Source organism: Hyperolius riggenbachi, chromosome 1, assembly GCF_040937935.1.
Source record: "Hyperolius riggenbachi isolate aHypRig1 chromosome 1, aHypRig1.pri, whole genome shotgun sequence".
Lineage (NCBI taxonomy): Eukaryota > Metazoa > Chordata > Amphibia > Anura > Hyperoliidae > Hyperolius > Hyperolius riggenbachi.
Window position 1 is genome coordinate 444927829 of NC_090646.1, and position 22454 is coordinate 444950282.

Consider the following 22454-nt stretch of genomic DNA (forward strand, 5'->3'; position numbering starts at 1 on the left):
AAAATTGGTGCTGCCGAGTGCATGCCCGACCGACAAAGCGACCAATTTCGGGACAGAAATTGGCTGCACGGTCGATCGCGCATGCTGGAATGTGTCGGGTGTGCGGCGGTACGGTGGCCGAATTGCGAACGAGCGACGAGATGATGAAACCCCCGCCACTGCCGCTGCAATGTATACATAGCGTCTGACGTCAGGCGCTTTGCGCTGCTAGCGTGTATGTGGCTGTTACCCGATGAGATGGACGGACACCGTGCGGAAGCTGCTACAGGACAGGTAATGTATAAATGCGCACACAGTACATTTATACATTTTGGGGGCAGCGGCCGTGTGGACGCGGTGGGCTCAGCCGATTTTTTTTTTTTTTTTCTTTCCCCCTGAGGATTTCATGCTGAAATCGGATGGGAATCGGCCTGTAGTGTATGGGCAGATTCGACTAAGAGACAAATTTATCTCTAATCAGATTCGATTAGAGATAAATTTGTCTCTTGGTTGAATCTGCCCATAATCTTCTAATGTATGGCCACCTTAAGCTTTCGGCTATTCAGCCTTCATCAGACTTGAATCTTGTATGCTGACAAAATGTTAGGACAGCTATATACATGCAACATCAAAAGGGCATACACAGATTTTTATTTTTTTTTGCGAACTTAACTGAAACAGAATATCCAAATAGGATCTTGAGAGGATGTTATTTGATTTATGGCAAATAAATGACACTCTTTGTTTACTCAGTCCTCACGTAACTGAGACTCAGACTTGTGTAGAGGCATCGTAAATTCAGAGTCCAAATGTAAGCTACAAGAGTAATGGATGCAATATTTGTCTGGCTGAAAAATATTTATGGCATTAAATACCATCAACCTCATTCCAATATAAAAAATTGGTATCTTTTTTTCAATCTTTTTTTTTATCTACAGATTTGTTTCTGCTATTAATGGCAGTATTTGTATAGCGCCTTTCTCCTGTCGGACTCAAAGCGCTTATGCTATTTGGTCTTTCTTTCTGTGATGTAGAGCTGCCCTTGAGGCAGCCCGAAGATCATTTAAGCTGTGTCCTTGGGAACAAAAGTGTGTATGGACTGGGAGATTAGATTTGGTATCGTCAATAGTGCACCTGTGTCCGTTCATATGTTTACGCAGTGTTTGTCCAGTTTCTCCCACTCAAATACCTTTGGGGTATTTTGCACACATGATTAGATATACCAGATTAGTAGAATCACAGGAAAGGTGATTCTCGGTATTCCTATTGTGAACCTGGTATTTATATCCTGTCAGTTTTTATTGGCAGGGTGAACGTCTGTTCTGTTGTGGCCTATTCAAAGAACTGACAATTATCTGTTTTAGATTGGGTGGCTGTCGATATATAATGGATTGGTATGAGTGAGTGCCAGATCATGCAGTGTAGGATAGATTGATTCTAATACTATGACTGCATTAACCACTTAAGGCCCGGGGCTGTTCCTTGATCTGCGCTGCGTGGGCTCTCCAGCCCGCAGCGCAGATCGTGAGCAAGGCAGGGCGATCAGATTTCCCCCCCCCCTTTTTTTCCCCCCTAGGGGGATCACCTGCTGGGGGGGTCTGATCGCCGCCGCTCCGTGTGGCCGAGCAGGGGGGGGGGGCTCTTCAAAGGCCCCCCTCCGCAGCATTTTCTGCGCTCCCTCCTTCCCCTTACCTCCCTCTTCCTTATTAGACTGCGCAGGACTGATATCCGTCCTACGCAATGTAGGATAGGCTTCAGCCTATCAAATGACGGCGATCCCCGGCGAATCAGAGGCCGGGGATCACCGATCTGTCTTACGGCGCGGCAGCGCCGTATGATGTAAACAGCTGGGATTTCTTCCCCGCGTGTTTACATTAGGCGTGCGAGCCGGGATCGGCGGCTCGCACACTGTTCACGGAGACAGTTTCTGTGAACTGACATGGAAAGGCCGCGTTCGAGCGGCCGTTTCCATGTAATATTCACTTAAAGGGAAGGTTCAGGGACAGTTGGTAAAAAATAAAAATCTGAATCCACTTACCTGGGGCTTCCTCCAGCCCGTGGCAGGCAGAAGGTGCCCTCGGCGCAGCTCCGCAGGCTCCCGGTGGCCGACCTGGCCAGGCCGGCGGCCAGGTCGGGCCTCTTCTGCGCTCCATTGTGCGTTCCACGCCGGCGCGCTGACGTCATCGGACGTCCTCCGGGCTGTGCTGCGCAGGCTCAGAACTAGCCTGCGCAGTACAGCCCGGAGGACGTCCGATGACGTCAGCGCGCCGGCGTGGAACGCACAATGGAGCGCAGAAGAGGCCCGACCTGGCCGCTGGCCTGGCCAGGTCGGGTCGGCCACCGGAGACCACCGGGAGCCTGCGGAGCGGCGCCGAGGGCACCTCCTGCCTGCCACGGGCTGAAGGAAGCCCCAGGTAAGTGGATTCGGATTTTTATTTTTTACCAACTGTCCCTGAACCTTCCCTTTAAACCAGCCGCCGCCTATCTGCTAAAGGCGGGCCTTGAGGTACGCTTTATTGTTAAGAAAATGAAACTACACCATTTCTAATCCATGGCTTAGTCAGTCACAGCCATTACCATATTTTGTTTGACTATAGGACGCACTTTTTCACCCCCAGAAGAGTGGGAGGGTGGGAGTCACCGAGTCTTATAGTCCGAATGTGAATGCAGTAGCACCAAACGCCAGCTCCCAACGCAGTAGCAGATCTGGAGCCAGGGACAGAGAAGCAGGTGCGGCAGCTGAGAGCTGACTGGAAAGGGGTGAACACAGCCACAGCAGCTGGAGAGAAGAGAGCCTGCAAGCTGGGGTTGGCACATTTGCAACAGCTGGACTTGCAGGAGCGGGAGAACCCGTAGCCAGAAGTTGGAGTGGAGGTCCGAGCTGGGGCAAGGCTGAACGCATGCCGCACATCCGCAGCACATCCTCAGCAGCCAGAGGTGGAAAGGAGCCGCAGGAGTCTGAGGGATGAAAGCTGCAAGCTGAAGTTGGAGTGGAGGGTGGAGCAGCGGCAGCTCTTGCCATGCATCCTGTGTCGAGCTAAATTGGAGACTGCACTGGATCCCCGCTGCAGTGTGTGGCGTTATGTGACCAAGGCTGCTTACTGTGTTTACGGGGCTGCAACCTAGGAGAGGATTCGGATGGCTGTCTGTCACACAGGAGTGGCTGAGATCGACCATTCATTCATTTGAATTGTTTGAAGCAGCCATGGTTGGTATCTGGAGTAGTGTGTGTGTATAGGCATAAGTGGACATGTGTTTGTGAAATATCTCTGTATAGAGAATCAGCATGTTATCTATTATATACAGTAGTATCATGCATCTCTTGGTTTGTGGCTGGCCTTATGGATCTTTTCCAGTCGTTCATGTGCTTTTTAATCTTTTCTTTTGAAGATCCTTCAGCCACATTACCAGTATAGAACATTGTTGAAATTTCTGATATCTACAATTTATTAGATACATTTTGTATTTGTTGTTGGATTTGTGACCCAAACATTTACAGCAGGGGTCCCCAAACTTTTTCAGTCAAGGGCCGGGTCAACGTACTTCAGACTGCTGGGGGGCGGAACATACATAAAATGATGCTGAAAAACATTACATTGAATCTAGGCGTCGATTCCCCCCAATCATGCCGAGAGGAGAACTCCCAGCAGCAGCCATTCAGTCATGTGGCGCCTGAAGTACATCTTTGTGCACCAGGCAGTGAGGCTAACCCAGGTGACAACCTGCCGTCCAGTTGGACAGCAGTGTCACCTGATGGCGCTTTGAGTCCGCAAGGAGAAAAGCGCAATATAAATGTTATTTGTCTTGTCTTGTCTTGATGCAGAATTGGATTGGAAGCAAACAAATTACTTTCTTCAGTATGTGGATGGGTGGTGCCAGCACTGCTATTCTATATGTGGGCCACTGATATTTAAAGGTGCAATGGGCAACCTCTATAAATTATACATTTTGTGTTTGGGGGCCAGTGAAAAAGCCTAGGGGCCACATTCAGCCCGCAGGCCTTAGTTTGAGGACCACTGCTTTACAGTGTAGCTTAGATAGAAACTGCTTGCGGGGAGAAGCTCCACAAGTCGACCATGGATGCCATTCAGTCGACCATTTGACTTGCGCAGAAGATCATTGACGGGCGGGGAGAAAGTGTCAGTACTTCCTCCTCCTCTGCCTATCCCCAGGAAAGCCCCCTCCACTCACGGCTAGTGGTTCCTATATGCACAGCACACTGGGGAGGTGCGCTGTGTGGGGTCTTGTGGTAATTGAGCTTGGAAAGATAGTGTACTAATACAGCTATTAGTACACCATTGTTCCGTGCTCAGTTACCGCAAGACCATGTGCAGCTCCCCAGCGCACTGTGCATATAAGAACCATTAGCTGTGAGTGAAGGGGGCTTTCCTGGGGATGGGCAGAGGAGAGGAAGTACTGACACCGATGTTGTGCTCAAGTGGAATATTTCAGATGAGCAAAGCGGTGGGCACGGGACGCTGGAGAGGGAGGATAACACCATAAAAAGTAAGTTTATAATATTGCGGTTCAGGGGGACTTTATAAGTCCACCTGAAGCTAAATCTTAATGCTGTTGCACACAATTACGTTATATGCTTCAAACTTTGTGGCTGCAGTTTTGGGGAGGTTGTTTTTGTGTCAACACGATACCACTCCTTTGCTCAATGTAAGGTCCATATAGAAATAGTTTATAGAGTCTGGAGTGGGAGCACTTGACTGAACATACCTAAAACCCACTGAACACATTTGGGATAAATTGGAAAGCTGGACTTGCCTATTATGATCTACCTTGATAGATCACTGCCTCCCAGTGCATTTTGCTTCAAAGGAAGTTAGAGCAGAAAATGCCACCTAGCTTTGGATGTCCGTACAGTGATTAATCCAAAGCTGCTTCTTGAAACAATCTCTATTTCAGATTGCAATTTGTGTGTACATAGCTTTGCTGTGTTTGTCTGGAAAGGAGATGAGAAATATACCGGCTTCTACTTTTCTCAGTACTGCAAGTGAAGCTTATTTATTACCTTTATTGCATTAAGCGTATTACTGTGACCTTTTCCACACAAAAATATATTCCCTCATTGATTATCCGGCATTAAACATACAGTTACACCAGGAGTCTGAGAAATCAGACCTAATAAAGATAAAATTGCAGAAACCGAGTAAACCCTGATTATCACTATAGTATAGTAGAAAAGGACATGCTCAACAGCAATAATGGAAATTGTGAGAAAACGCGGAAGCACCGCCGCATGCACTTCTGGCAAGGCAGCGGATTCCGCGTCCAGCGTGGCTACTGATGTGTGTGCTCACTCGTCTTTGCGTCTGCCCGAACGCGGAGGAACCGCCGCATGCGCTGGCGGCATGGCGGCGGATTCCGCATGCAACACAACGGGCATTTCACAGCAGGGTTCTGGTGTGGCTGGGAGCTGTAGTCCACATAGGTTTAGGTGGACGTGCGTGCGCTGAGAGGAAGAGCTTTATACCAGTCAGTGGGGGATCAGCTGACCAGGCTGGTCAGCTGACGCCAGAAACAGTTTCCATTGGTCCAGCACTTGGGGGAGGTGCTAGAGAGCGCTGAACTATATATACTGGTGGCTGGGCATTTGCTGGTTGTCTGCCGTTGCGATCACTATGTGGTAGCACTCAGACCTTGTCTGTATCTGTGTTATTAGACCAGTTTCCAAAGGTGTTGATGGCCAAGGATCTCACACCTTAGTCTAGGAATTCTGTTATTATCTGTATTGTTATCTAGACCAGTTTCCAAAGGTGTTGATGGCCAAGGAACTCACACCTTAGTCTAGGAATTCTGTACCATCTGTATTATTCGTATTATCTAGTCTAGTCCCTGGAGTGTGAGAATCTTGGAGCTCACACTCAAGTCTAGGCATTGTTGATTATCTGTTATGACTTTCTGCATTCCTGACCATTCTCCTGATCTCTGATTTTGTACCTTTGTCTTTATGATTCTCTGTTGCTAAAACTCGGCTAGTCCCTGGATTCTGAATCTGCCTACTGTCTCTGTACTTTATCTGTCCGTGTGTTAACGACCCGGCTTGTCCGACCTCGAGAACTATCTCTCCTGTTAGGAGATAGTTCACAGATCTGTCAGTGACACTCCTCTTGGTGTCACTCACGTTCTGTCCTTCCCACTCGCAGCCTGACTCCGCCCCTTGGGGAGCATCAGACCTGTGGGAGGAATCTGATCCATTGCAGTAGCTCTTACTGTCTAGCACCTATCTTACGGGTGCGTTCCTCAAAGTATTACTGTTGCACCAAACACCCTCATCTCTCAGGTGTCCAGAGGTTAGTAGATATATCTGATTATCGGTGATACTGCAGATCATCAATAATCGGGTATATTCTGTATTCTCTGTGATACTGCAGATCACCGGTAATCAGACCCTCTCTGTGTTACACCGATTGTCACAGAAATATTTTAATTATGTTGCATTGACAACTCTATGGAATTGAGTTTAGATGGGGTGTTTATTGAAGAATATACCAAGTTTAAAGTGGACCTGAACTCTTGCACAGGACTCAAGAAATGCATAGAGAAATGCACCCAATATGTATTTAGAGAGTTTAGCCTGTTTTCTGCCCTCATTTGTGTCTAATCACATGTTGTAATATTTTCTCCCCTGTGTCACATGGCTGCCTATGGCAGAGATAGCAGATAAGGCCATTTAAAAGCATAGGAGGTTAACAATATTTCTGCTCCATGAATGAGGAAATAGTAACACTGGATAATTATTGCAGGATTTGTATCAGGTGTTAGGTACACACCATACAATTTTCTGTTAGATTCTTCTGTTAGATTTACTTACAACATGGAAACAAGCTATCTGGCAGGTAAATCTAAGAGAACATCTAACAGAAAATTGTATGGTGTGTACCTAGCATTACAGAGAAATGCTTTTTTGTTTTAAAGGTTATTATGCTGTTGTGTATCTTTTAGAGCAGAGAGGACGTTCTGAGTTCAGGTCCGCTTTAAAAGCATGTGTGTAATCACAATTGACCAGTATATACTAATGAAAACATATCCTTTGTGTGGAGAGCATAGTGCACATTTGAGATCATCACATCTGTACAATTTGTGTCCAAAATAAATGATTTTACTCCCTTCTGAAGTGGGCTTAATTTATATCTACAATCTCTGCCTCCCAGCAAATTACTACTTTTAAATCACAACTGGGTGTTGAGGGGGGAGTTGTTTCAACATATGTTGTTACATGCTATTATTGCATAGTAGGCATAAGCTGAGCCTGTGTACGCTGTGTACTAAACACTTATGATATACAACTTGCTAGGCCTCTGAGGAAGTGGGTGAAGGCCATGAAGCGTATGCATAACTGCAAGTTTTCTGAATGAGGAACTGTAGTAAAAATAACGTAATGAATATTTATTTTTTTTACAATATTAACCACTTGACTACTGAGGAGTTATTGCCCTTCTGGACCAGAGCAATTTGTACCTGCCGATGCTCCTCCCTTTCATTCGCCAACAACTTAATCACTACTTATTACAACAAAATGATCGATATCTATTTTTTTTTTCTGCCACCAATTAGGCTTTCTTTATGTACATTATGCTAAGAATTCTAATATTCTGAAAGCATTTTAATGGGAATAATAAGATAAAAATGGGAAAAAAACATTATTTCACAGTTTTCAAATAAAGCGTTTTACTGTGGAGAAAAGCCACACATTTTATTTGCCCATTTTTCTGGTAATTGCAACATCTAAAATATTTCCCAAGCACAATGTATGGCGCCAATATTTTATTTGGAAAGAAAAGTGCATTTTTTTCAGTTTTGCATCCATCACTAATTACAAGCCCATAATTTTAAAAAATAACATTAGTCTACCCTCTTGACATACTTATTAAAAAAGTTCAGTCCCTAAGGTATCTATGAATGTGTATATATATTTTTTTTAATGCAAAATTTTAATTTGGGTAACCATGGGAGAGTGTGAGTGGTAAGGGGTTAATTTTTAAATGTAAGTGTAGGTCTTTATTAAAAAATATAAAGTATGTAGGTGTAATTTTACTATTTGGCCATAAGATGTCCTCGTGCATCATTTCCTATTAGCGTACTATCAGTACGCGAACAGGAAGTAATGTTTGGATGTGTTACTTCCTTAGTTACAGTGACCGCTGACATCTCATTGATGCCAGCAATCATTGACACAGGGACTTATTTTAATGAATGGGAACTGCGTTCCTATTCATTCATCTCCCATTTAACGATCAGTGGAGAGAACACAAGCGGGAGGCAATAATAGATGAATATCTATTTCCTTGGGACTTGAAATGAAGTCCTGAGGGACGTAGATATATAGCTCTTGGTGCAGTAAGTGGGTAATTTATAGATGTAGTCAGTGTTTGTCCATTGTAAAATCTTTTCTCTCCCTTATTTACATTCGGAAATGTATTACTAGTGGTGACATCTTTAGTTCTGCCAGGTGATCTGTACGGAATGTTCATTACTGAGTGCTATGCACAGAAGGAGATATTGCTTGCTTGGCAGTTCGAAAAAGCCGTTATTTACCACAATGCATTGAGGTTCACAGCAAACAAACTGTCAGGATCATGGTCATGACATAACACTGTGGGATGGGTTTCACCACAATATCAGCCAAACAGACCCCCCGATGATTTGAGAAAAGGTAAATATTTCTCATGGGAAAGGGGGTATTAGCAACTGATTGGAATGAAGTTCAATTCTTGGTTTAACCACTTGAGGACCCACCCTTTACCCCCCCTTAAGGACCAGCGCTGTTTGATGGGATCTGTGCTGGGTGGGCTCTGCAGCCCCCAGCACAGATCAGCAGGCACGCAGAGCGATCAGATCGCCCCCTTTTTTCCCCCCTATGGGGATGATGTGCAGGGGGGGTCTGATCGCTCCTGCTGGTGGCATGTTGCGGGGGGGGGGCACCTCAAAGCCCCCCTCCGCGGCGACATTCCCTCCCCCTCCCTCTCCTACCTCTCCCCCCAGTGATCCGGGCTGCACAGGACGCTATCCGTCCTGTGCAGCCAGTGACAGGACGTCCTCTGTCACATGGCGGCGATCCCCGGCCGCTGATTGGCCGGGGATCGCCGATCTGCCTTACGGCGCTGCTGCGCAGCAGCGCCGTACAATGTAAACAAAGCGGATTATTTCAGCTTGTGTTTACATTTAGCCTGCGAGCCGCCATCGGCGGCCCGCAGGCTATTCACGGAGCCCCCTGCCGTGAATTGACAGGAAGCAGCCGCTCGCGCGAGCGGCTGCTTCCTGATTAATCAGCCTGCAGCTGGCGACGCAGTACTGCGTCGCTGGTCCTGCAGCTGCCACTTTGCCGACGCACGGTATAAGCGTGCGGTCGGCAAGTGGTTAAGTTCCTCTTTAACGAAGATGTTTGGGATATTATAGGTGCTATTTGCAACAAATAAATATAATGGTTGACTTGTAAATGTATGAGTCAATCAATTTTGTTTGGTTTTGGTTATGTTTTAGACAGACTGCTAGCCAGAAGCTATTTTCCTGTCTATAAAATGAAGTTGTTTGATATTCCATCTGACTGATCGTGTTTTGCACTTCTATTTTGTGGATGTGTCATTGAAGTAACTGGCGATGGAACTACTTTTTGGTCTGTTTTGTTTCACCAATGTGGCAGAACAGTTTTTTTTTGTTTTGTTTTTTTTTGCTTTGTTAGTGTTTTGCTATTTTTTATGGTGCCAGCATAAATCATTTGGGAAGTTTTACAAAATGAAAAAGATTATTCTTTTCTATGTAAATGGATGTTGGTGAAGTGGTAGCAAGGTTTGTCTTTAGGTGTTTAAGAGGAGGCTCCATACGTCTCTTGCCTGTAACAGTAAAGCTTCTTTCATTCAAAGCATTTCTCTGGGAGAAATGCTGAACATTATTATTTTACCAAATATTTTGGTATTTGGTTTGCATGCTTTCCATAGTGTTAGTACATGAAGAACGCATGAGGAACTCCCAGCTTATGAGGTAGCGGAGGTGGAGCAAGAGATCGAAACCTGCTTATTACGGAGTATTAATCTGTGTCGTCACATCCTCCACCAGACTTGGAGGCAGCAAGGACTGACAGCCTCAGACCTGATGATGTGCCAGTCACCGAGGGGCCAGCTCGGTCCGGACTTTACCTGAGGAGATGGTGAAATGCCGGAAGCCTGAAAAAAGCCCTTCTCCTTTCAGATGCAATTTGCGCAAAGTCAAGCTTAATGTCCGCAGAACGCGACCAGCCAGTGCCATTAATTGGAATAGGGAAGAACAAACAGACCCAGCAGAACCAGCAAAACCTGAGATCACTTCTTCCAGCAGACGGGCACGCTTCAGGTACCCCCCGAGCGCAGGTCAGCCGAAATGGGGAAAGGACAGGGAGCGCAATGGCTAAGCTTTTGTTTGGCCTAATTAGGCAAAAGCTTCTTATGTATTCAGTGGAGTGAGGGGGAGGGAGAGAATGATGCTACTGTGCGGTCAGTCGGGCAGAAAAGCAGCTGGCTCAGCATATGCAGTGTGAATGAGGGGACCAGGCCTGAGAGGAATGATTCTTTGGAAAGGATGGATGGAGAAGGAGGCAGAAAAGCAGGGATTGGTCCATGGCTGTCTGCAGTGAAGGGGGAGTGTGAGAGGCGGCTCTGGCTACTGAGAGTACCTCATCTTCGTTTTGCCGGCAATGAATAAGATCTTGCGCTGAATATCTCTGCGTTTTGATGTGAGCAGGTTTATTTTCTTATGCTGTCAGTACTTGTTTTGGATGGAAGGCATACTTAGAGTTTTAATTACTTGTGAAATGGCTGCTTTTGTAATAGAATAAAAGTGAGTTTTCCATGGTCATGTCCTTTGGATTTTTTTTTTCTGTGCTGTTATCGCCTTGCAGACAGCATGGAAAATCTGCTTTGTATCTGATTAATCATGAGCTGTGATAGGTTGAGAAGGTATTCATCTGTGTCAGGTGAGATTGGCCCAGCCCCTTAAAACTTCATAGAATTAGATGTATCAAATATAATTACAGTCCTCTGAAAAATAATTGTGTGGAATAATAGGTGTTTTTGTTAATAAGCTGGTTCATTTTATCGTGTGTTGGTTATTTCTGGTAACTTTATGACCTTTCTTGTGTCCTTTTGTGAGGGGGAGACCACATTGATTAGGTACACAATGCAGTGTTCCAGGTGTCTTCCGCTGGGTCAGCTCTTTATAAAGTCGGAATGTGTTGTACCTTTGTATATTGCTTCTTGTCCATTTCCCCATTTCCCGTTGTGTGGTGCTCAGAGTGGATATGTGCCACTGTGTACAGTGACTGAGCCATTTGCGGCTCTCTTGACATCTATGTCTGATTTTCAGGTTGCAGTTCCCCCAGCTGGCTCTCAGACGGAGGTTGGGGCAGCTGACCTGTATGTCTAGGTCCGCCCTGAAGCTGCGTTCCTGGCCTCTTACGATCCTTTATTACCTCTTACCATTTGCTGCACTTCGGCCCTTGGTCAGAGTAGGATGGCGGCCTACCAGCAAGGTAAGTGTTTGCCTGTCTGCTCTGGTCTATGGCAGCATAAATTATGGTAAACCTGTCAATGGACAAACCTGGCTTCAGGCCCTTTTTTATGTATTGATTTGCTAGACATACTGTTTCAGAGTAAATTGGCATAATGTATGAGTATACGGTGCACACATAGACACACTAACAATACCCACACTGTTAAAGACATAACTAACCCGACAGTTAAAAAAACAAAACAAAACAGAACCGTGGTGGGCCTATAAACCCAGTCAGGGACTTGCTGCAAAGTTGTTGTGTTTTTTTTATCTCTTTGCTCAGCTTATACGCTAGTGCCTTATCCTAACCCTGCTGTACTTCGGCTTGCAAACACTTCTTTTCTGTAGTTTGTTACTGAAACCTGTTTGCTGCTGCTTACTGCTCACCTGCAGCTGTGTGAACTTATTGCACCAGTTACATAGGCTCTTTTCCAATCTCGCTCTCCGCTTAATCAGCGCATAGCCCCTCGACCCCCTCTTTATGTCCCACCCCTCCAGTCTTCACCATAGATTCTTCCGTCTATGACCTTTTTCTAGGACACTGTCACTTGTAGACTGCTGCTCTGTGGATACTTGGTGGCCTGTGAAAGATCTGTTGATGGTGGGAGATCAGTGTTACACCTGGATGGGATATGTAACACTGCGATCACTCAACATGTACTGAATAATTAATGTGTATGGTGGGTGACTGAGCTCTCCTTTTTTTCCATTTTATTTCCATTACGACATAAAGGTTTACTTCAACACAACATTTTACATTCTGCTAACCGTAATATGAGTAAAAACCGTAATATACTTTGTATCAAAAATACTTAGAAATACCAATTTCTTACTCTGGTATGTATGTATGTATGTATGTATGTATGTATGTATGTATGTGTGACAAGCATCCACCTCTTTACTTGGTCTCTTCCACCTGACTGGATTTATGGCTGCCAGTACATTTATTCATACAGTTGCTGACCTGTCTGTTACTGCCAATAGCGGCAGGTGTTAAAAGTCCTGTTAGGTGAGAGACCAAATGAAGGTAGGAGATCCTTGTTCCCATCAGCAGCCCTGCTGAGAGTTGAAGAGCTGTCAGATATTGAAAAGTGGCATTTCTTAGTGTATTTTTGGCCACCTTTACATAAAACATTCATAAAAACGTAGCATTATGTTACAAGCAAAAACCATGACACTGCAGTATGGCTGAATGTCTTATATTTTTTGTGACCAACAGGCCATCCCATATACTGGTAACAAGCGCTTCAGAGTAGAATTGTGATTATGTCACAGCGCTGATGAAAATGCTTGTGGAGATAATTATACAGGATTTGGCTAAGTGTGTTCTGCAATATGTGAGAGGTTCTGTGACATTTCTAGATCTCTGCTTCAGCGACTGGTATATTTTACAATGCCAGAATGTTTCTCCTTGTGTTTGGCTGCACAAAAAGTGATCTTGATGATCAGTGTGGAAAAGGCTGCCAGATCCACAACGTAGCGAGCAGGGCAGCAGATGAATAGTCCTATTATTGTGACAGGAAGAGGGGAAGGGGGCTGTTGTAACATGGAATGGTTCTATTCCCCGACAATAAATACCAGGCCATTTTCTTCCTAATTAGCTGCTTGATGTTAAACGTGGCAATCTGGCCCTACTGATCAGTCCTCATCTGTGCAGGAAAAACGTGTGATCTGTACAATCAATGAAACATTATTTGTGTTAAATCGTCAGGTTGTAGTGCGTGTGGCTTACCTCTGTCACTGTTTGAGTTTAACTTGGCTAGTGTCCCCAACAGAAATATTCTCCTAGTCTTGCTTAAAGAGGAATTCCAGTGAAAATAATGTAATAAAAAAAGTGCTTCATTTTTACAATAATTTTGTATAAATGATTTAGTCAGTGTTTGCCCATTATAAAAACTTTTACATCCCTGATTTACATTCTGACATTTATCACATGGTGACATTTTTACTACTGGCGGGTGATGTAGCTGCTGCTTGCTTTTTTGGCAGTTGGAAACGGCTGCAAACAGCTATTTCCCACAATGCAACAAGGTTCACAGGCAGGAAACTGCCAGGAGTACCATGGTCCTCAGAGTTTCTTGTGGGAGGGGTTTCACCACAATATCAGCCATACAGAGTCCCCTGATGATCCGTTTGTGAAAAGGAATAGATCTCTCATGTAAAAGGGGGTATCAGCTACTGATTGGGATGAAGTTCAATTCATGATCACGGTTTCTCTTTCAGAAAAGCTTGTGTTATGTGTGTTCAAGGTTCTCAATGTTAAGTTACCTGAAGCAGCTGGTGAGGTGCCAATTATCAGTCACTGTTCAGACTCTCCGAGCTTCAGGCTGCCCTCCTCTCAGAGGGCTCTTCTCTGTGCCAGGCCCTCTTGCAGTCTAATGATCCTGGCCAGTAGCCTCACCTTCAGGACTTGCTGTTAACACCTTCAGCTGGGCTGCTTCCTGTCACATAACCCTATTTTTAAAATGGCATGTTTGGTTTGCAAAGGTCTCTTTTGCAGTGAGGTGGCATTGGGACACTATGCTTACTTAGCCACCACATGGTATATTTTGGCCTTTGATTAGAGTTGGGACATTTCAAATGGAACAAGTCAGGCCCGGTTCACACAGGACAGATCAAAAACTGATCTGTGAAACATCAGCTTTTATTGGGCATCAGTTTTGATCTATGACCCTCTGTTCCATTGGCATGCTGTGAATACAACGCGTCTGCCGACCCAGAATAATTGCTCCCTCCCCAAACTTACGGCCCGTTTGGTGAAAAGTACCAAACTGATCAGTTCAAAGGGAGCAATCTGAATATAGATCCATTGGGATTCATAACATTGACTCCATTAGGATCCGTTCTGGTACAGTACACTGCCAACGTGAACTGGGCCTACTTATCCAGCATCAGCCAAACCCTATAGGTGCCGGATAACTGAGACTCTGCTGTGTATTCATTGCAAGATGAACAGACCTACAATGCACAACACATTGTGCATTGCTAACTGATGTAAATGAAGTATCCTACAGCTGAAACTCGAAAAAATCAGAATGTGCAAAAGTCCATTTATTTCAGTAATTCAACTTAAAAGGTGAAACTAATGCTGGGCATAGACTGTTTGTTTTATTTAATCAATTGAGCCGCTGATGGCTCGATTGATAATAATCAACCTGTCCGATCACCGCGGCGGGTCGATACCGCACTCTATCCCCACGGGCGGACAATGGTAGAAATGAAACGCTGATAAGGAAGTGCCCGCGGGGACGAGCGGGGATCGATCCGCGCACACGAGTGGTGACGCACCGGCATTGAGCTGCTGGCGGGCCGCAACAATTTTTATACCATATTTGATTTTATGGACACTATCACTAAAACCCCAAAGGGTAGCAGAAATAGGAAAGTGCACTACATGGACTTCGGGCAGAAGCTTTTTCTTTTTTAGCAAGCGCTCTGAGCATTTACAAATTGAACCTGTTAAAGGGACAGTGCAACACAATTGTTATAACTAAGAAGGAAGCGTTAAGTGGACTTTTGCGTATTCAGCCGTGCTAGTTCCTGCCGTAGGGGTGAAAATAGGGCGTGTGCAATAGAAGTGGATGGTTTAAGGGGGTTTCATGTGTGTTTAAATGCAATTTTTGTAATACACTAAATTTTGAAACAGACCTGAACTGTCTAGTATTTTTGTCAATGCAGGCTGTAAACAATGTCTGCTTCCATGAATCAGGAAGTAGAAACTGAGCAGATTTATTTTAGGATTTGTAGCAGCTGTAACAGAAATGTTTTTGCTTAAAGGTTATTATGCTGTTGTGTATCTTTTAGAGCAGAGAGGAGTTCTGATTTCAGGTCCCCTATAAGTGGAAATACTGATATATAAATGGACTTTTGCACGATATTCTAGTTTCACCTGTATGCATTTAAAGAGTGACTGTAGTTAAAATAACATAATTAATACAATTGGTAGAAATAATACCTGGTCTCCCAGAATGCTCTGGGAGAATTTCCCCATAGCTTAACAGCCTAGCCTAAGCATCACTGGGAGGGCGGGGCTACATACCAATATATAGAGATAAAGGATTTATGTACAAAGCTGATTTTTCTGTGCATAAGAGGTATCTGGTAAAGAGCCACTTCACTGGCCACACATGCTGCACCACAGACTTCCAGAGCTACTGGCTATAAACTTGCAAGACTATTCTGCCTGTGCCTCACTCATAGGGCCCAACCGTCCCGTTTTCGTCGGGACTGTCACGATTTTGGGGGGCTCTCCCGCTATCACGGTATGAGCCCCCCAAGTCCCGGGCAGCAGTGGGCAGTGAGGGTGGAAAAAAATGATCGAGGCGCAAGCCCGCGGGTAAATGGGATGCGGGACGCGTGCATCCCATTACTACCTCCCTCCCTTGGAATCTGCTCCCCTCTGTGTCTCCCCCGTTTGCAGAGTGCGCAGCTAAGCGGAGCGGGCTGTCAGCTTACCGGTATCCATGGACGCATACCGATGTCCGGCTTCAATCTGCTTCCTGTGACGTCACAGGAAGCAGGAAGCCAGATGGTGGTATGCGTCCATGGATACCGGTAAGCTGACAGCCCGCTCCGCTTAGCTGCGCACTCTGCAAACGGGGGAGACACGGGGGGGCAGATTCCACCTACGCCTCCTCTCACCAGGGTATGTGTTTTCCATGCTATTTTTGCAAGATGTTGCACGTCTGCACTTTATCCATGCAATAATAAACCGAACACTTGCAGCAGTGCCAGCTTTCCTGCTTTCCTTTGTTTGCTTGCTACTTGATGTTTTTGCTTGAGCACGCTGAAGAGGTTCCAGAGAAGAGGGGTGTTTGTAGTCCTCCTGTGCAATCTGCATGTCTCTGAAGCTGATTTATGCATGTCATACCGCTGTAGTGCCAACCATTTGTTCTCCTTTGGTTCTGTATCTAAATTGCATGTAGCTTTGGAATGAGACAAACAAATGTACTTGCTGGTGATTTGGATTGGCTAATAGCCAGACAGCTTTTGCAACAAAATTACACTAAAGTTGGAAAATGAGTATCTTATTAATCGTCTTTACTTCCTTGCAGTGTAAACAGCATTATGTTCCAAAGCTAAGCAGCAGTTACCCTGCCATGGAACCTGCTGTTATTCTATCACTGTGATCAAACAAGCCAGAAATCTCTTGCCCATAGATCAGAGTTCCCCCAACCCTGTCCTCAAGGCCCACCAACAGTACGTTTTGCAGAAAACCACAAACATGCACAGGTGGGGTAATTGCTGTCTAAGCAGAGCTGACTAAAACATGCACAGTTGGTGGGCCTTATGGACATGGTTGGGGAACACTGCAAGATCTAATTTCCATTGATTTTCACCTAAAATCGCCGGGAACTAATGATTAGACAGGGTGGACAATTTCTGTGATTGGAGACACGAGGCACTGTACTGCAGCAATGCAGTTTGATTGATTTTTAGAAGACTACCTGCTGAAATCTATTGAACATTGCTGTGCTGTGTGTGTGGTAGGAATTGATCACAATCTATTCAGATTCTGATCAGAGAGTGGATAATAAGTTTACCACATCAGGGGTTGGGATCTATGCGTGTATGGCTAGTATAAGTTACCAGCTGGCATATCGGTCCCTGGAGTTCAACAGCAAGCTACGCCGGCTCCGCAAAGCCAAGAAAGCAGCACACAAGACCGGCACACCAGAGGAATTCAAGACAGCCAGATACACCCTTAAACAGGCGCTCAGCGCCGCTAAAAGGGCCTTCTCCAACAAGCTGCGTCTCAGTCTCAGGTCCAACAACTCACGTGAAGTCTGGAATGGTCTCAGGGCTGTCACAAATCTCAAACCACCTCCCCAACACGCGCCCCCAAGCCTCGAACTAGCTGAAAAACTCAATGAGTTTTATTGCAGGTTTGAACGCAAACCCAACCATCCTGGGGTACAGGCGACCACTCCTTGCCCGCCTCCCACACCCACCTCCTCTAAAGTGGACCAGGGATTCTCAGTGCCAGTGGCAGCCCAAGAGGCTGATGTGCTTAGGCAGCTCCAAAAGCTAAACCCCATGAAGGCGCCTGGCCCGGACGGAGTGTCTTCTACCTGTTTGAGAACCTGTGCCAGTCAGCTGGCCCCTGTCCTCACCTCCATTTTTCATAAATCTCTGATGGAGGGCAAAGTTCCCTCCTGCCTCAAGAGGTCTACCATCATACCAATCCCCAAGAAAACGGGCAACACAGACCTCAACAACTACAGACCTGTTGCCCTAACTTCAACTGTCATGAAGATCTTTGAAAAACTGGTCCTCACCCATCTGAAGGGTGCCACGGAAGCTCTCCTAGATCCACTCCAATTTGCATACAGAGCCAACAGATCCACAGAGGATGCCATCAACATTAGCCTGTCCTCCATCATGGAACATCTAGACAGGCCGGACACATACGTCAGAATCCTTTTCCTGGACTTCAGCTCTGCCTTCAAAACTATCTGTCCAGACATTCTGTATGACAACCTAGTGCAACTTGGAGTCGACCACACTCTCTGCGCGTGGATCAAGGACTTCCTCACCAACAGGAAGCAACTAGTAAGGCTTGGCAGCTGCTCCTCCCGGGAGAGAACCACAAACACGGGCGCTCCCCAAAGATGTGTTCTGTCCCCGATTCTGTTCTCTCTGTACACAAACAGCTGCGTCTCAACCACAGACTGCGTCAAGGTTATTAAATTCGCGGACGACACCACTATCCTTGGCCTCATCAGCGGTGGGGATGAACACGCCTACCGGAGCGAGATTGAGCGTATCTGCAACTGGTGCAAGAGCAACAAGCTTGTCCTAAACGCTGCAAAGACTGTTGAGATGATTGTAGACTTCAGGAAGCGCCCTCCACCTCTCAATCCTGTCCTCATCGAAGGCTCTGAAGTTGCCAAAGTATCTAGCGTTCGGTTTTTGGGTACAACTATCACCAACGACTTGAGATGGGGAGAAATCACCACCAAATGTCAAAAGAAAGCCCAGCAAAGGCTGTTTTTCTGAGACAACTGAAGAAGTTCGGCATGCCCCAGGAGTTGATGACAAGCTTCTACACGGCTACAGTCGAGTCTATCCTCTGCTCCTCTATCATCGTATGGTATGCAGGCGCTACCGCAAGCAACAAGTACAAACTGCAAAGGGTGATCAAGACTGCGGAGAGAATCATTGGGACACCCCTGCCACCCCTGTACCTCCTCCACGCATCCAGGCTACGATCTAGGGCAAACAGGATTGCGCAAGACCCCCTCCACCCCGGTAGTCGCTTCTTCATCCGCATGCGCTCAGGCCGCCGCTACAGAACTATTCCCACCAAAACCTCCAGGCACAGGAACTCGTTTTCCCCCCAAGGGGTGCGCCTCCTAAACTAGCGCCCCTTACGCTGCATGTCCACCCAGCATGGACCCCCGGTCATCCTGCAGAACTGCCACTAGGCCCTTATATCCGCATGTTATGTTTTGTTTTTATTCTGTCTGTGTTTTTTATGCACCTTTGCACAATGTCAGTTACGTTCACTGTTGTAAACCTGTTTTTTTTTGCACTAAGCCCTACGCCTGTGTGTACCACAAATAGTTCTGAGCGCGGCTTCCGCCGCACTTGGCGAAATAAACCTGATTCTGAGTTGAGCTATAACCTATTTAGAATGGCAGCTTCTGGCCCCTTGAAAGACCAGAGCCTTTTTTTCAGTTTGCGGTCTGCGAACACTGTGATAGGCTCACAGTGATTACCTGGTAAGGAGCCAATGAAACTGGCTCCTTACTGATTGGAGGAAGCTCGGCTGTCGTGTCTACGGCAGCAAGCAGGGATTGGCTTGGAACTTTGGAAATCCATGACATAGAATCTACACAGAGAGCCTCAGATGCAGTGTAGATTCTAATTACCACGGTCCCGAGCCCATACACGTATTAATTTTCCCATTAGATTTAATTCCCTACAGATTCAATCACTCTGAATCAGATGGGAATTGATTTCTTTATATGTTCAATCAATCAAAGTATCTATCAGACGGGATGAAAAAACAAGGTTGATGGGGCAAGAGCATTGGTAGGTTCATAGCGCTGCACTGCATCAAACCGTGCAATGCTGTGGTTCAATCAATTTTATTACATTCCTTGCTGGAATCTATTATAAATAGATGTGTTGTGTGTGTGGTAGGAATCTGAAAAGGAATATGCTATTTTGGAACATCTACTGTATATGTGTATGGCCAGCTTTAGTTTCTAATCTCACATGTGGAGATATAAATTATAGGTGTTGCATGAAAGAACAAGGTCACAAGGGAAAGTGGCTGATATTTTAAATTCAACTCAATAGGTTACAAATCTGACATGAGATGTCCTCAATAGCCAAGCCATTTTGTAATTTGATACTTTTAAAAATGACCACTCCATTCCTGGCTGCTGCCCGCTGGGATTTTCTAGACATGCTAAATTAGGTTTACCATCTGAATTTGATCTGAATCTGGTTTTTGGTTGATCATATGGTATAGTGTCTGGCCAGCTTAAAGTGTACCAGAGGCCAATTAAAAAAAACGTTTTAAACATACCTCCAGCCTCATGTGCACGTATTGCTCCCTCACCGTCGTCCTCCGCTGCCTGCAGTTCCTGTATCGGGTCCCGTTAGTTCTGACAGTCGCGGCCAGTCTGCACAAGAACTGCGCTCTCTACGTATCTCTGCGGCGGCCGCCGGAAAGATAGATGGAGGGCACTCTTCTCTTACAAAGGTGTGTTGCAAGACCAGCAACCACAGCATTGAGTGAGGAAAATCCTCACTCATGTCTTTTGGGAGTATTGAACTGGGAGATAAGAGGCACCCCAATAAGAAGATAGTGGTTTACTGCCTCAGGTAAGCCAATTTTTTTTTTATTCCTAATTAACCATTATTTAATTTAAAGTAATCCATTTGGGATGCCTCTTACCTCCCAGTTCAGATCATACCTATCAGTCGTGGGCAAACAAGAACAGAAATCCACCTGTACAAGAGCGGCTATTACATACCTCCTAAATGTTATTTGCTGATCCACTTAGATCCAGCTTTCATTCCTTACCAACAACCCGTTTCGATGAACAACAAGGCTGTGTCAGTGAGAATGTAGAAATGAATGCGAACACACTGAAAACATTAGTCTGTACTTTGAAACTCAAATCCATTATCTGGGGGTAAGGGTAGGGAACCTATGGCTCGGGAGCCAGATGTGGCTCTTTTGATAGCTGCATCTGGCTCACAGACAAATCAGTAGGGGTTGATTCACTAAGCTACACTGTTAAAGCAGTGCAGCTTAGTGTGGCAGCGCAAGTAAAATTTTCAAAGTAGGCACACCTCTGCTGTGGCATGCACCACTAACTTACTCGAGCTCCCCCCAAAGCGAACAGCTGCTTCAATTGTCCCACTCTGGACCCTGTCAGGTCCACTGAATTTGTAGGATGATATCCCCGCACTTTGACAGGCAGCCTACTGGGCCAAAGTGTGGGGATCTTGTCCTACAAAGTGAATCAACCCCCAAGTCAGCTAGCTAATTGTACAAGCTGTTAGTTGGTATTTCTCCTGTCTGGCTCTCAGGGAAATAGCTGATGTTGCTGAAACCTAAGAGAAGCTGAAGACCTGTCTGACACTTCTGCTGCCCAGCGTATCAATTGTATACACATAACAATGGCAGCAGGTACAAGAGCCCTCTGCTGCACATGCACACTGTCTCAGTTTGAAACATATTGTACGGCTCTCACGGAACTACATTTTAAAATATGTGGCGTTTATGGCTCTCTCAGCCAAAAAGGTTCCTAACCCCTGAAAAAGGGCACATTATTAGTCCAAGGAAGGCCCAGACTTTAGAAGTTTCCTGAAGTACTGGAGAATCTTCATTTAGTTCAGTATGCTGGTTTTAAATCTTGAAGCTACCAATTTTTCCCCACTCACAGTCCCAAGCATGTTTTACCCAGAGGAAGGGATGCATTTTAACGAATATTACTGTAGTTGACATGGAAACATTTTAGCTCAGGAGTCCCATCCTCTCATATCTCAGTATAAGTGACTGACTGTACAGGTTGCAAGGCAGTGTCTTGCAGGTTTAACCCTTTCCCTGCCAGCCGATTTGTCCTAAACGCGAACATCTACTGCCAAGCAGTTTAGACATTTTGCACTCATTAGGTTTACTTAGGATTTTTGACAAGAAGACCTATATAAAAATAGGATTTATTATATGCTTTTTTTCCCCCGTAATTAATTGAGCTTGAACACTGAAACAAAATGTTGTACTTTTTTTCTGGAGATATAACAACATTTTTGAGTGAAATAAACAATAAAATATTTTTCTGTTTGATTGTTTTTTTTTTTTTCAAAGAAGAATTAACATTTACTGACAAAAATGTTGCTGTTTGTAAAAGCCCAGATTCTGCTGAATCCAACAATACCAGATATGCATTGGTATCCCACCTTTTCCTGTCCTGGAATAGATGCCGCCAGTACAGGTAGCCAGGTATAGGTGCAGTTAGCATAGGTTACCACGTGTGTACTGTGTTTCCCCAAAAATAAGACAATGTCTTATATTAATTTTTGCTCCAAAAAATATGCTAGAGCTTATTTTCAGGGGATGTCTTATATTTCTATCAAGAAGTGTCTCTCAGCAGAACATTTTTTTTTATACCTTTGTACTGTGCTGTTCCTGGATTTAAAGCTATGCTACTGTACTGATCAGGCACCTGCCCTGACATCCCTGCACACAGCTGATAACCTTGCTTTGTGCTTGGTTGACAGGACAGGTGGCCGATAGGCACTGCACCACTGTGTCCCCACTTGCTGGCCACCTATTCCTTCTTTAAACTGCTGCTAGGGCTTATTTTGGGTGTAGGGCTTATATTTCAAGCATGCTCAAAATTCCAGCTAGGGCTTATTTTCAGGGAAAGAGGGGTAGTACTACGGAAACAGCTGTTCAGGTATATTAAAACCGGTGCCAA

The 22454-nt window shown here is 45.3% G+C and overlaps 1 protein-coding gene across 7 annotated transcripts in view; it reads left to right on the plus strand.

Moving 5' to 3' along the window:
• The window catches only part of PISD (phosphatidylserine decarboxylase), an 83231-nt gene that overhangs the window by 37698 nt on the left and 23079 nt on the right, over window positions 1-22454 (plus strand). For 3 of the 7 annotated variants that reach the window (XM_068238547.1, XM_068238563.1, XM_068238556.1), the window contains one exon: window positions 11326-11491. The exons of 1 other annotated variant lie outside the window; for it this stretch is intronic. In XM_068238547.1, coding sequence (XP_068094648.1) covers window positions 11326-11491 — 166 coding nt within the window. Of the gene's footprint in view, window positions 1-10038; window positions 10335-10473; window positions 10697-11325; window positions 11492-22454 lie in introns of those variants that run through there. 3 more of the 7 variants (XM_068238537.1, XM_068238575.1, XM_068238569.1) reach the window with 3 other exon arrangements.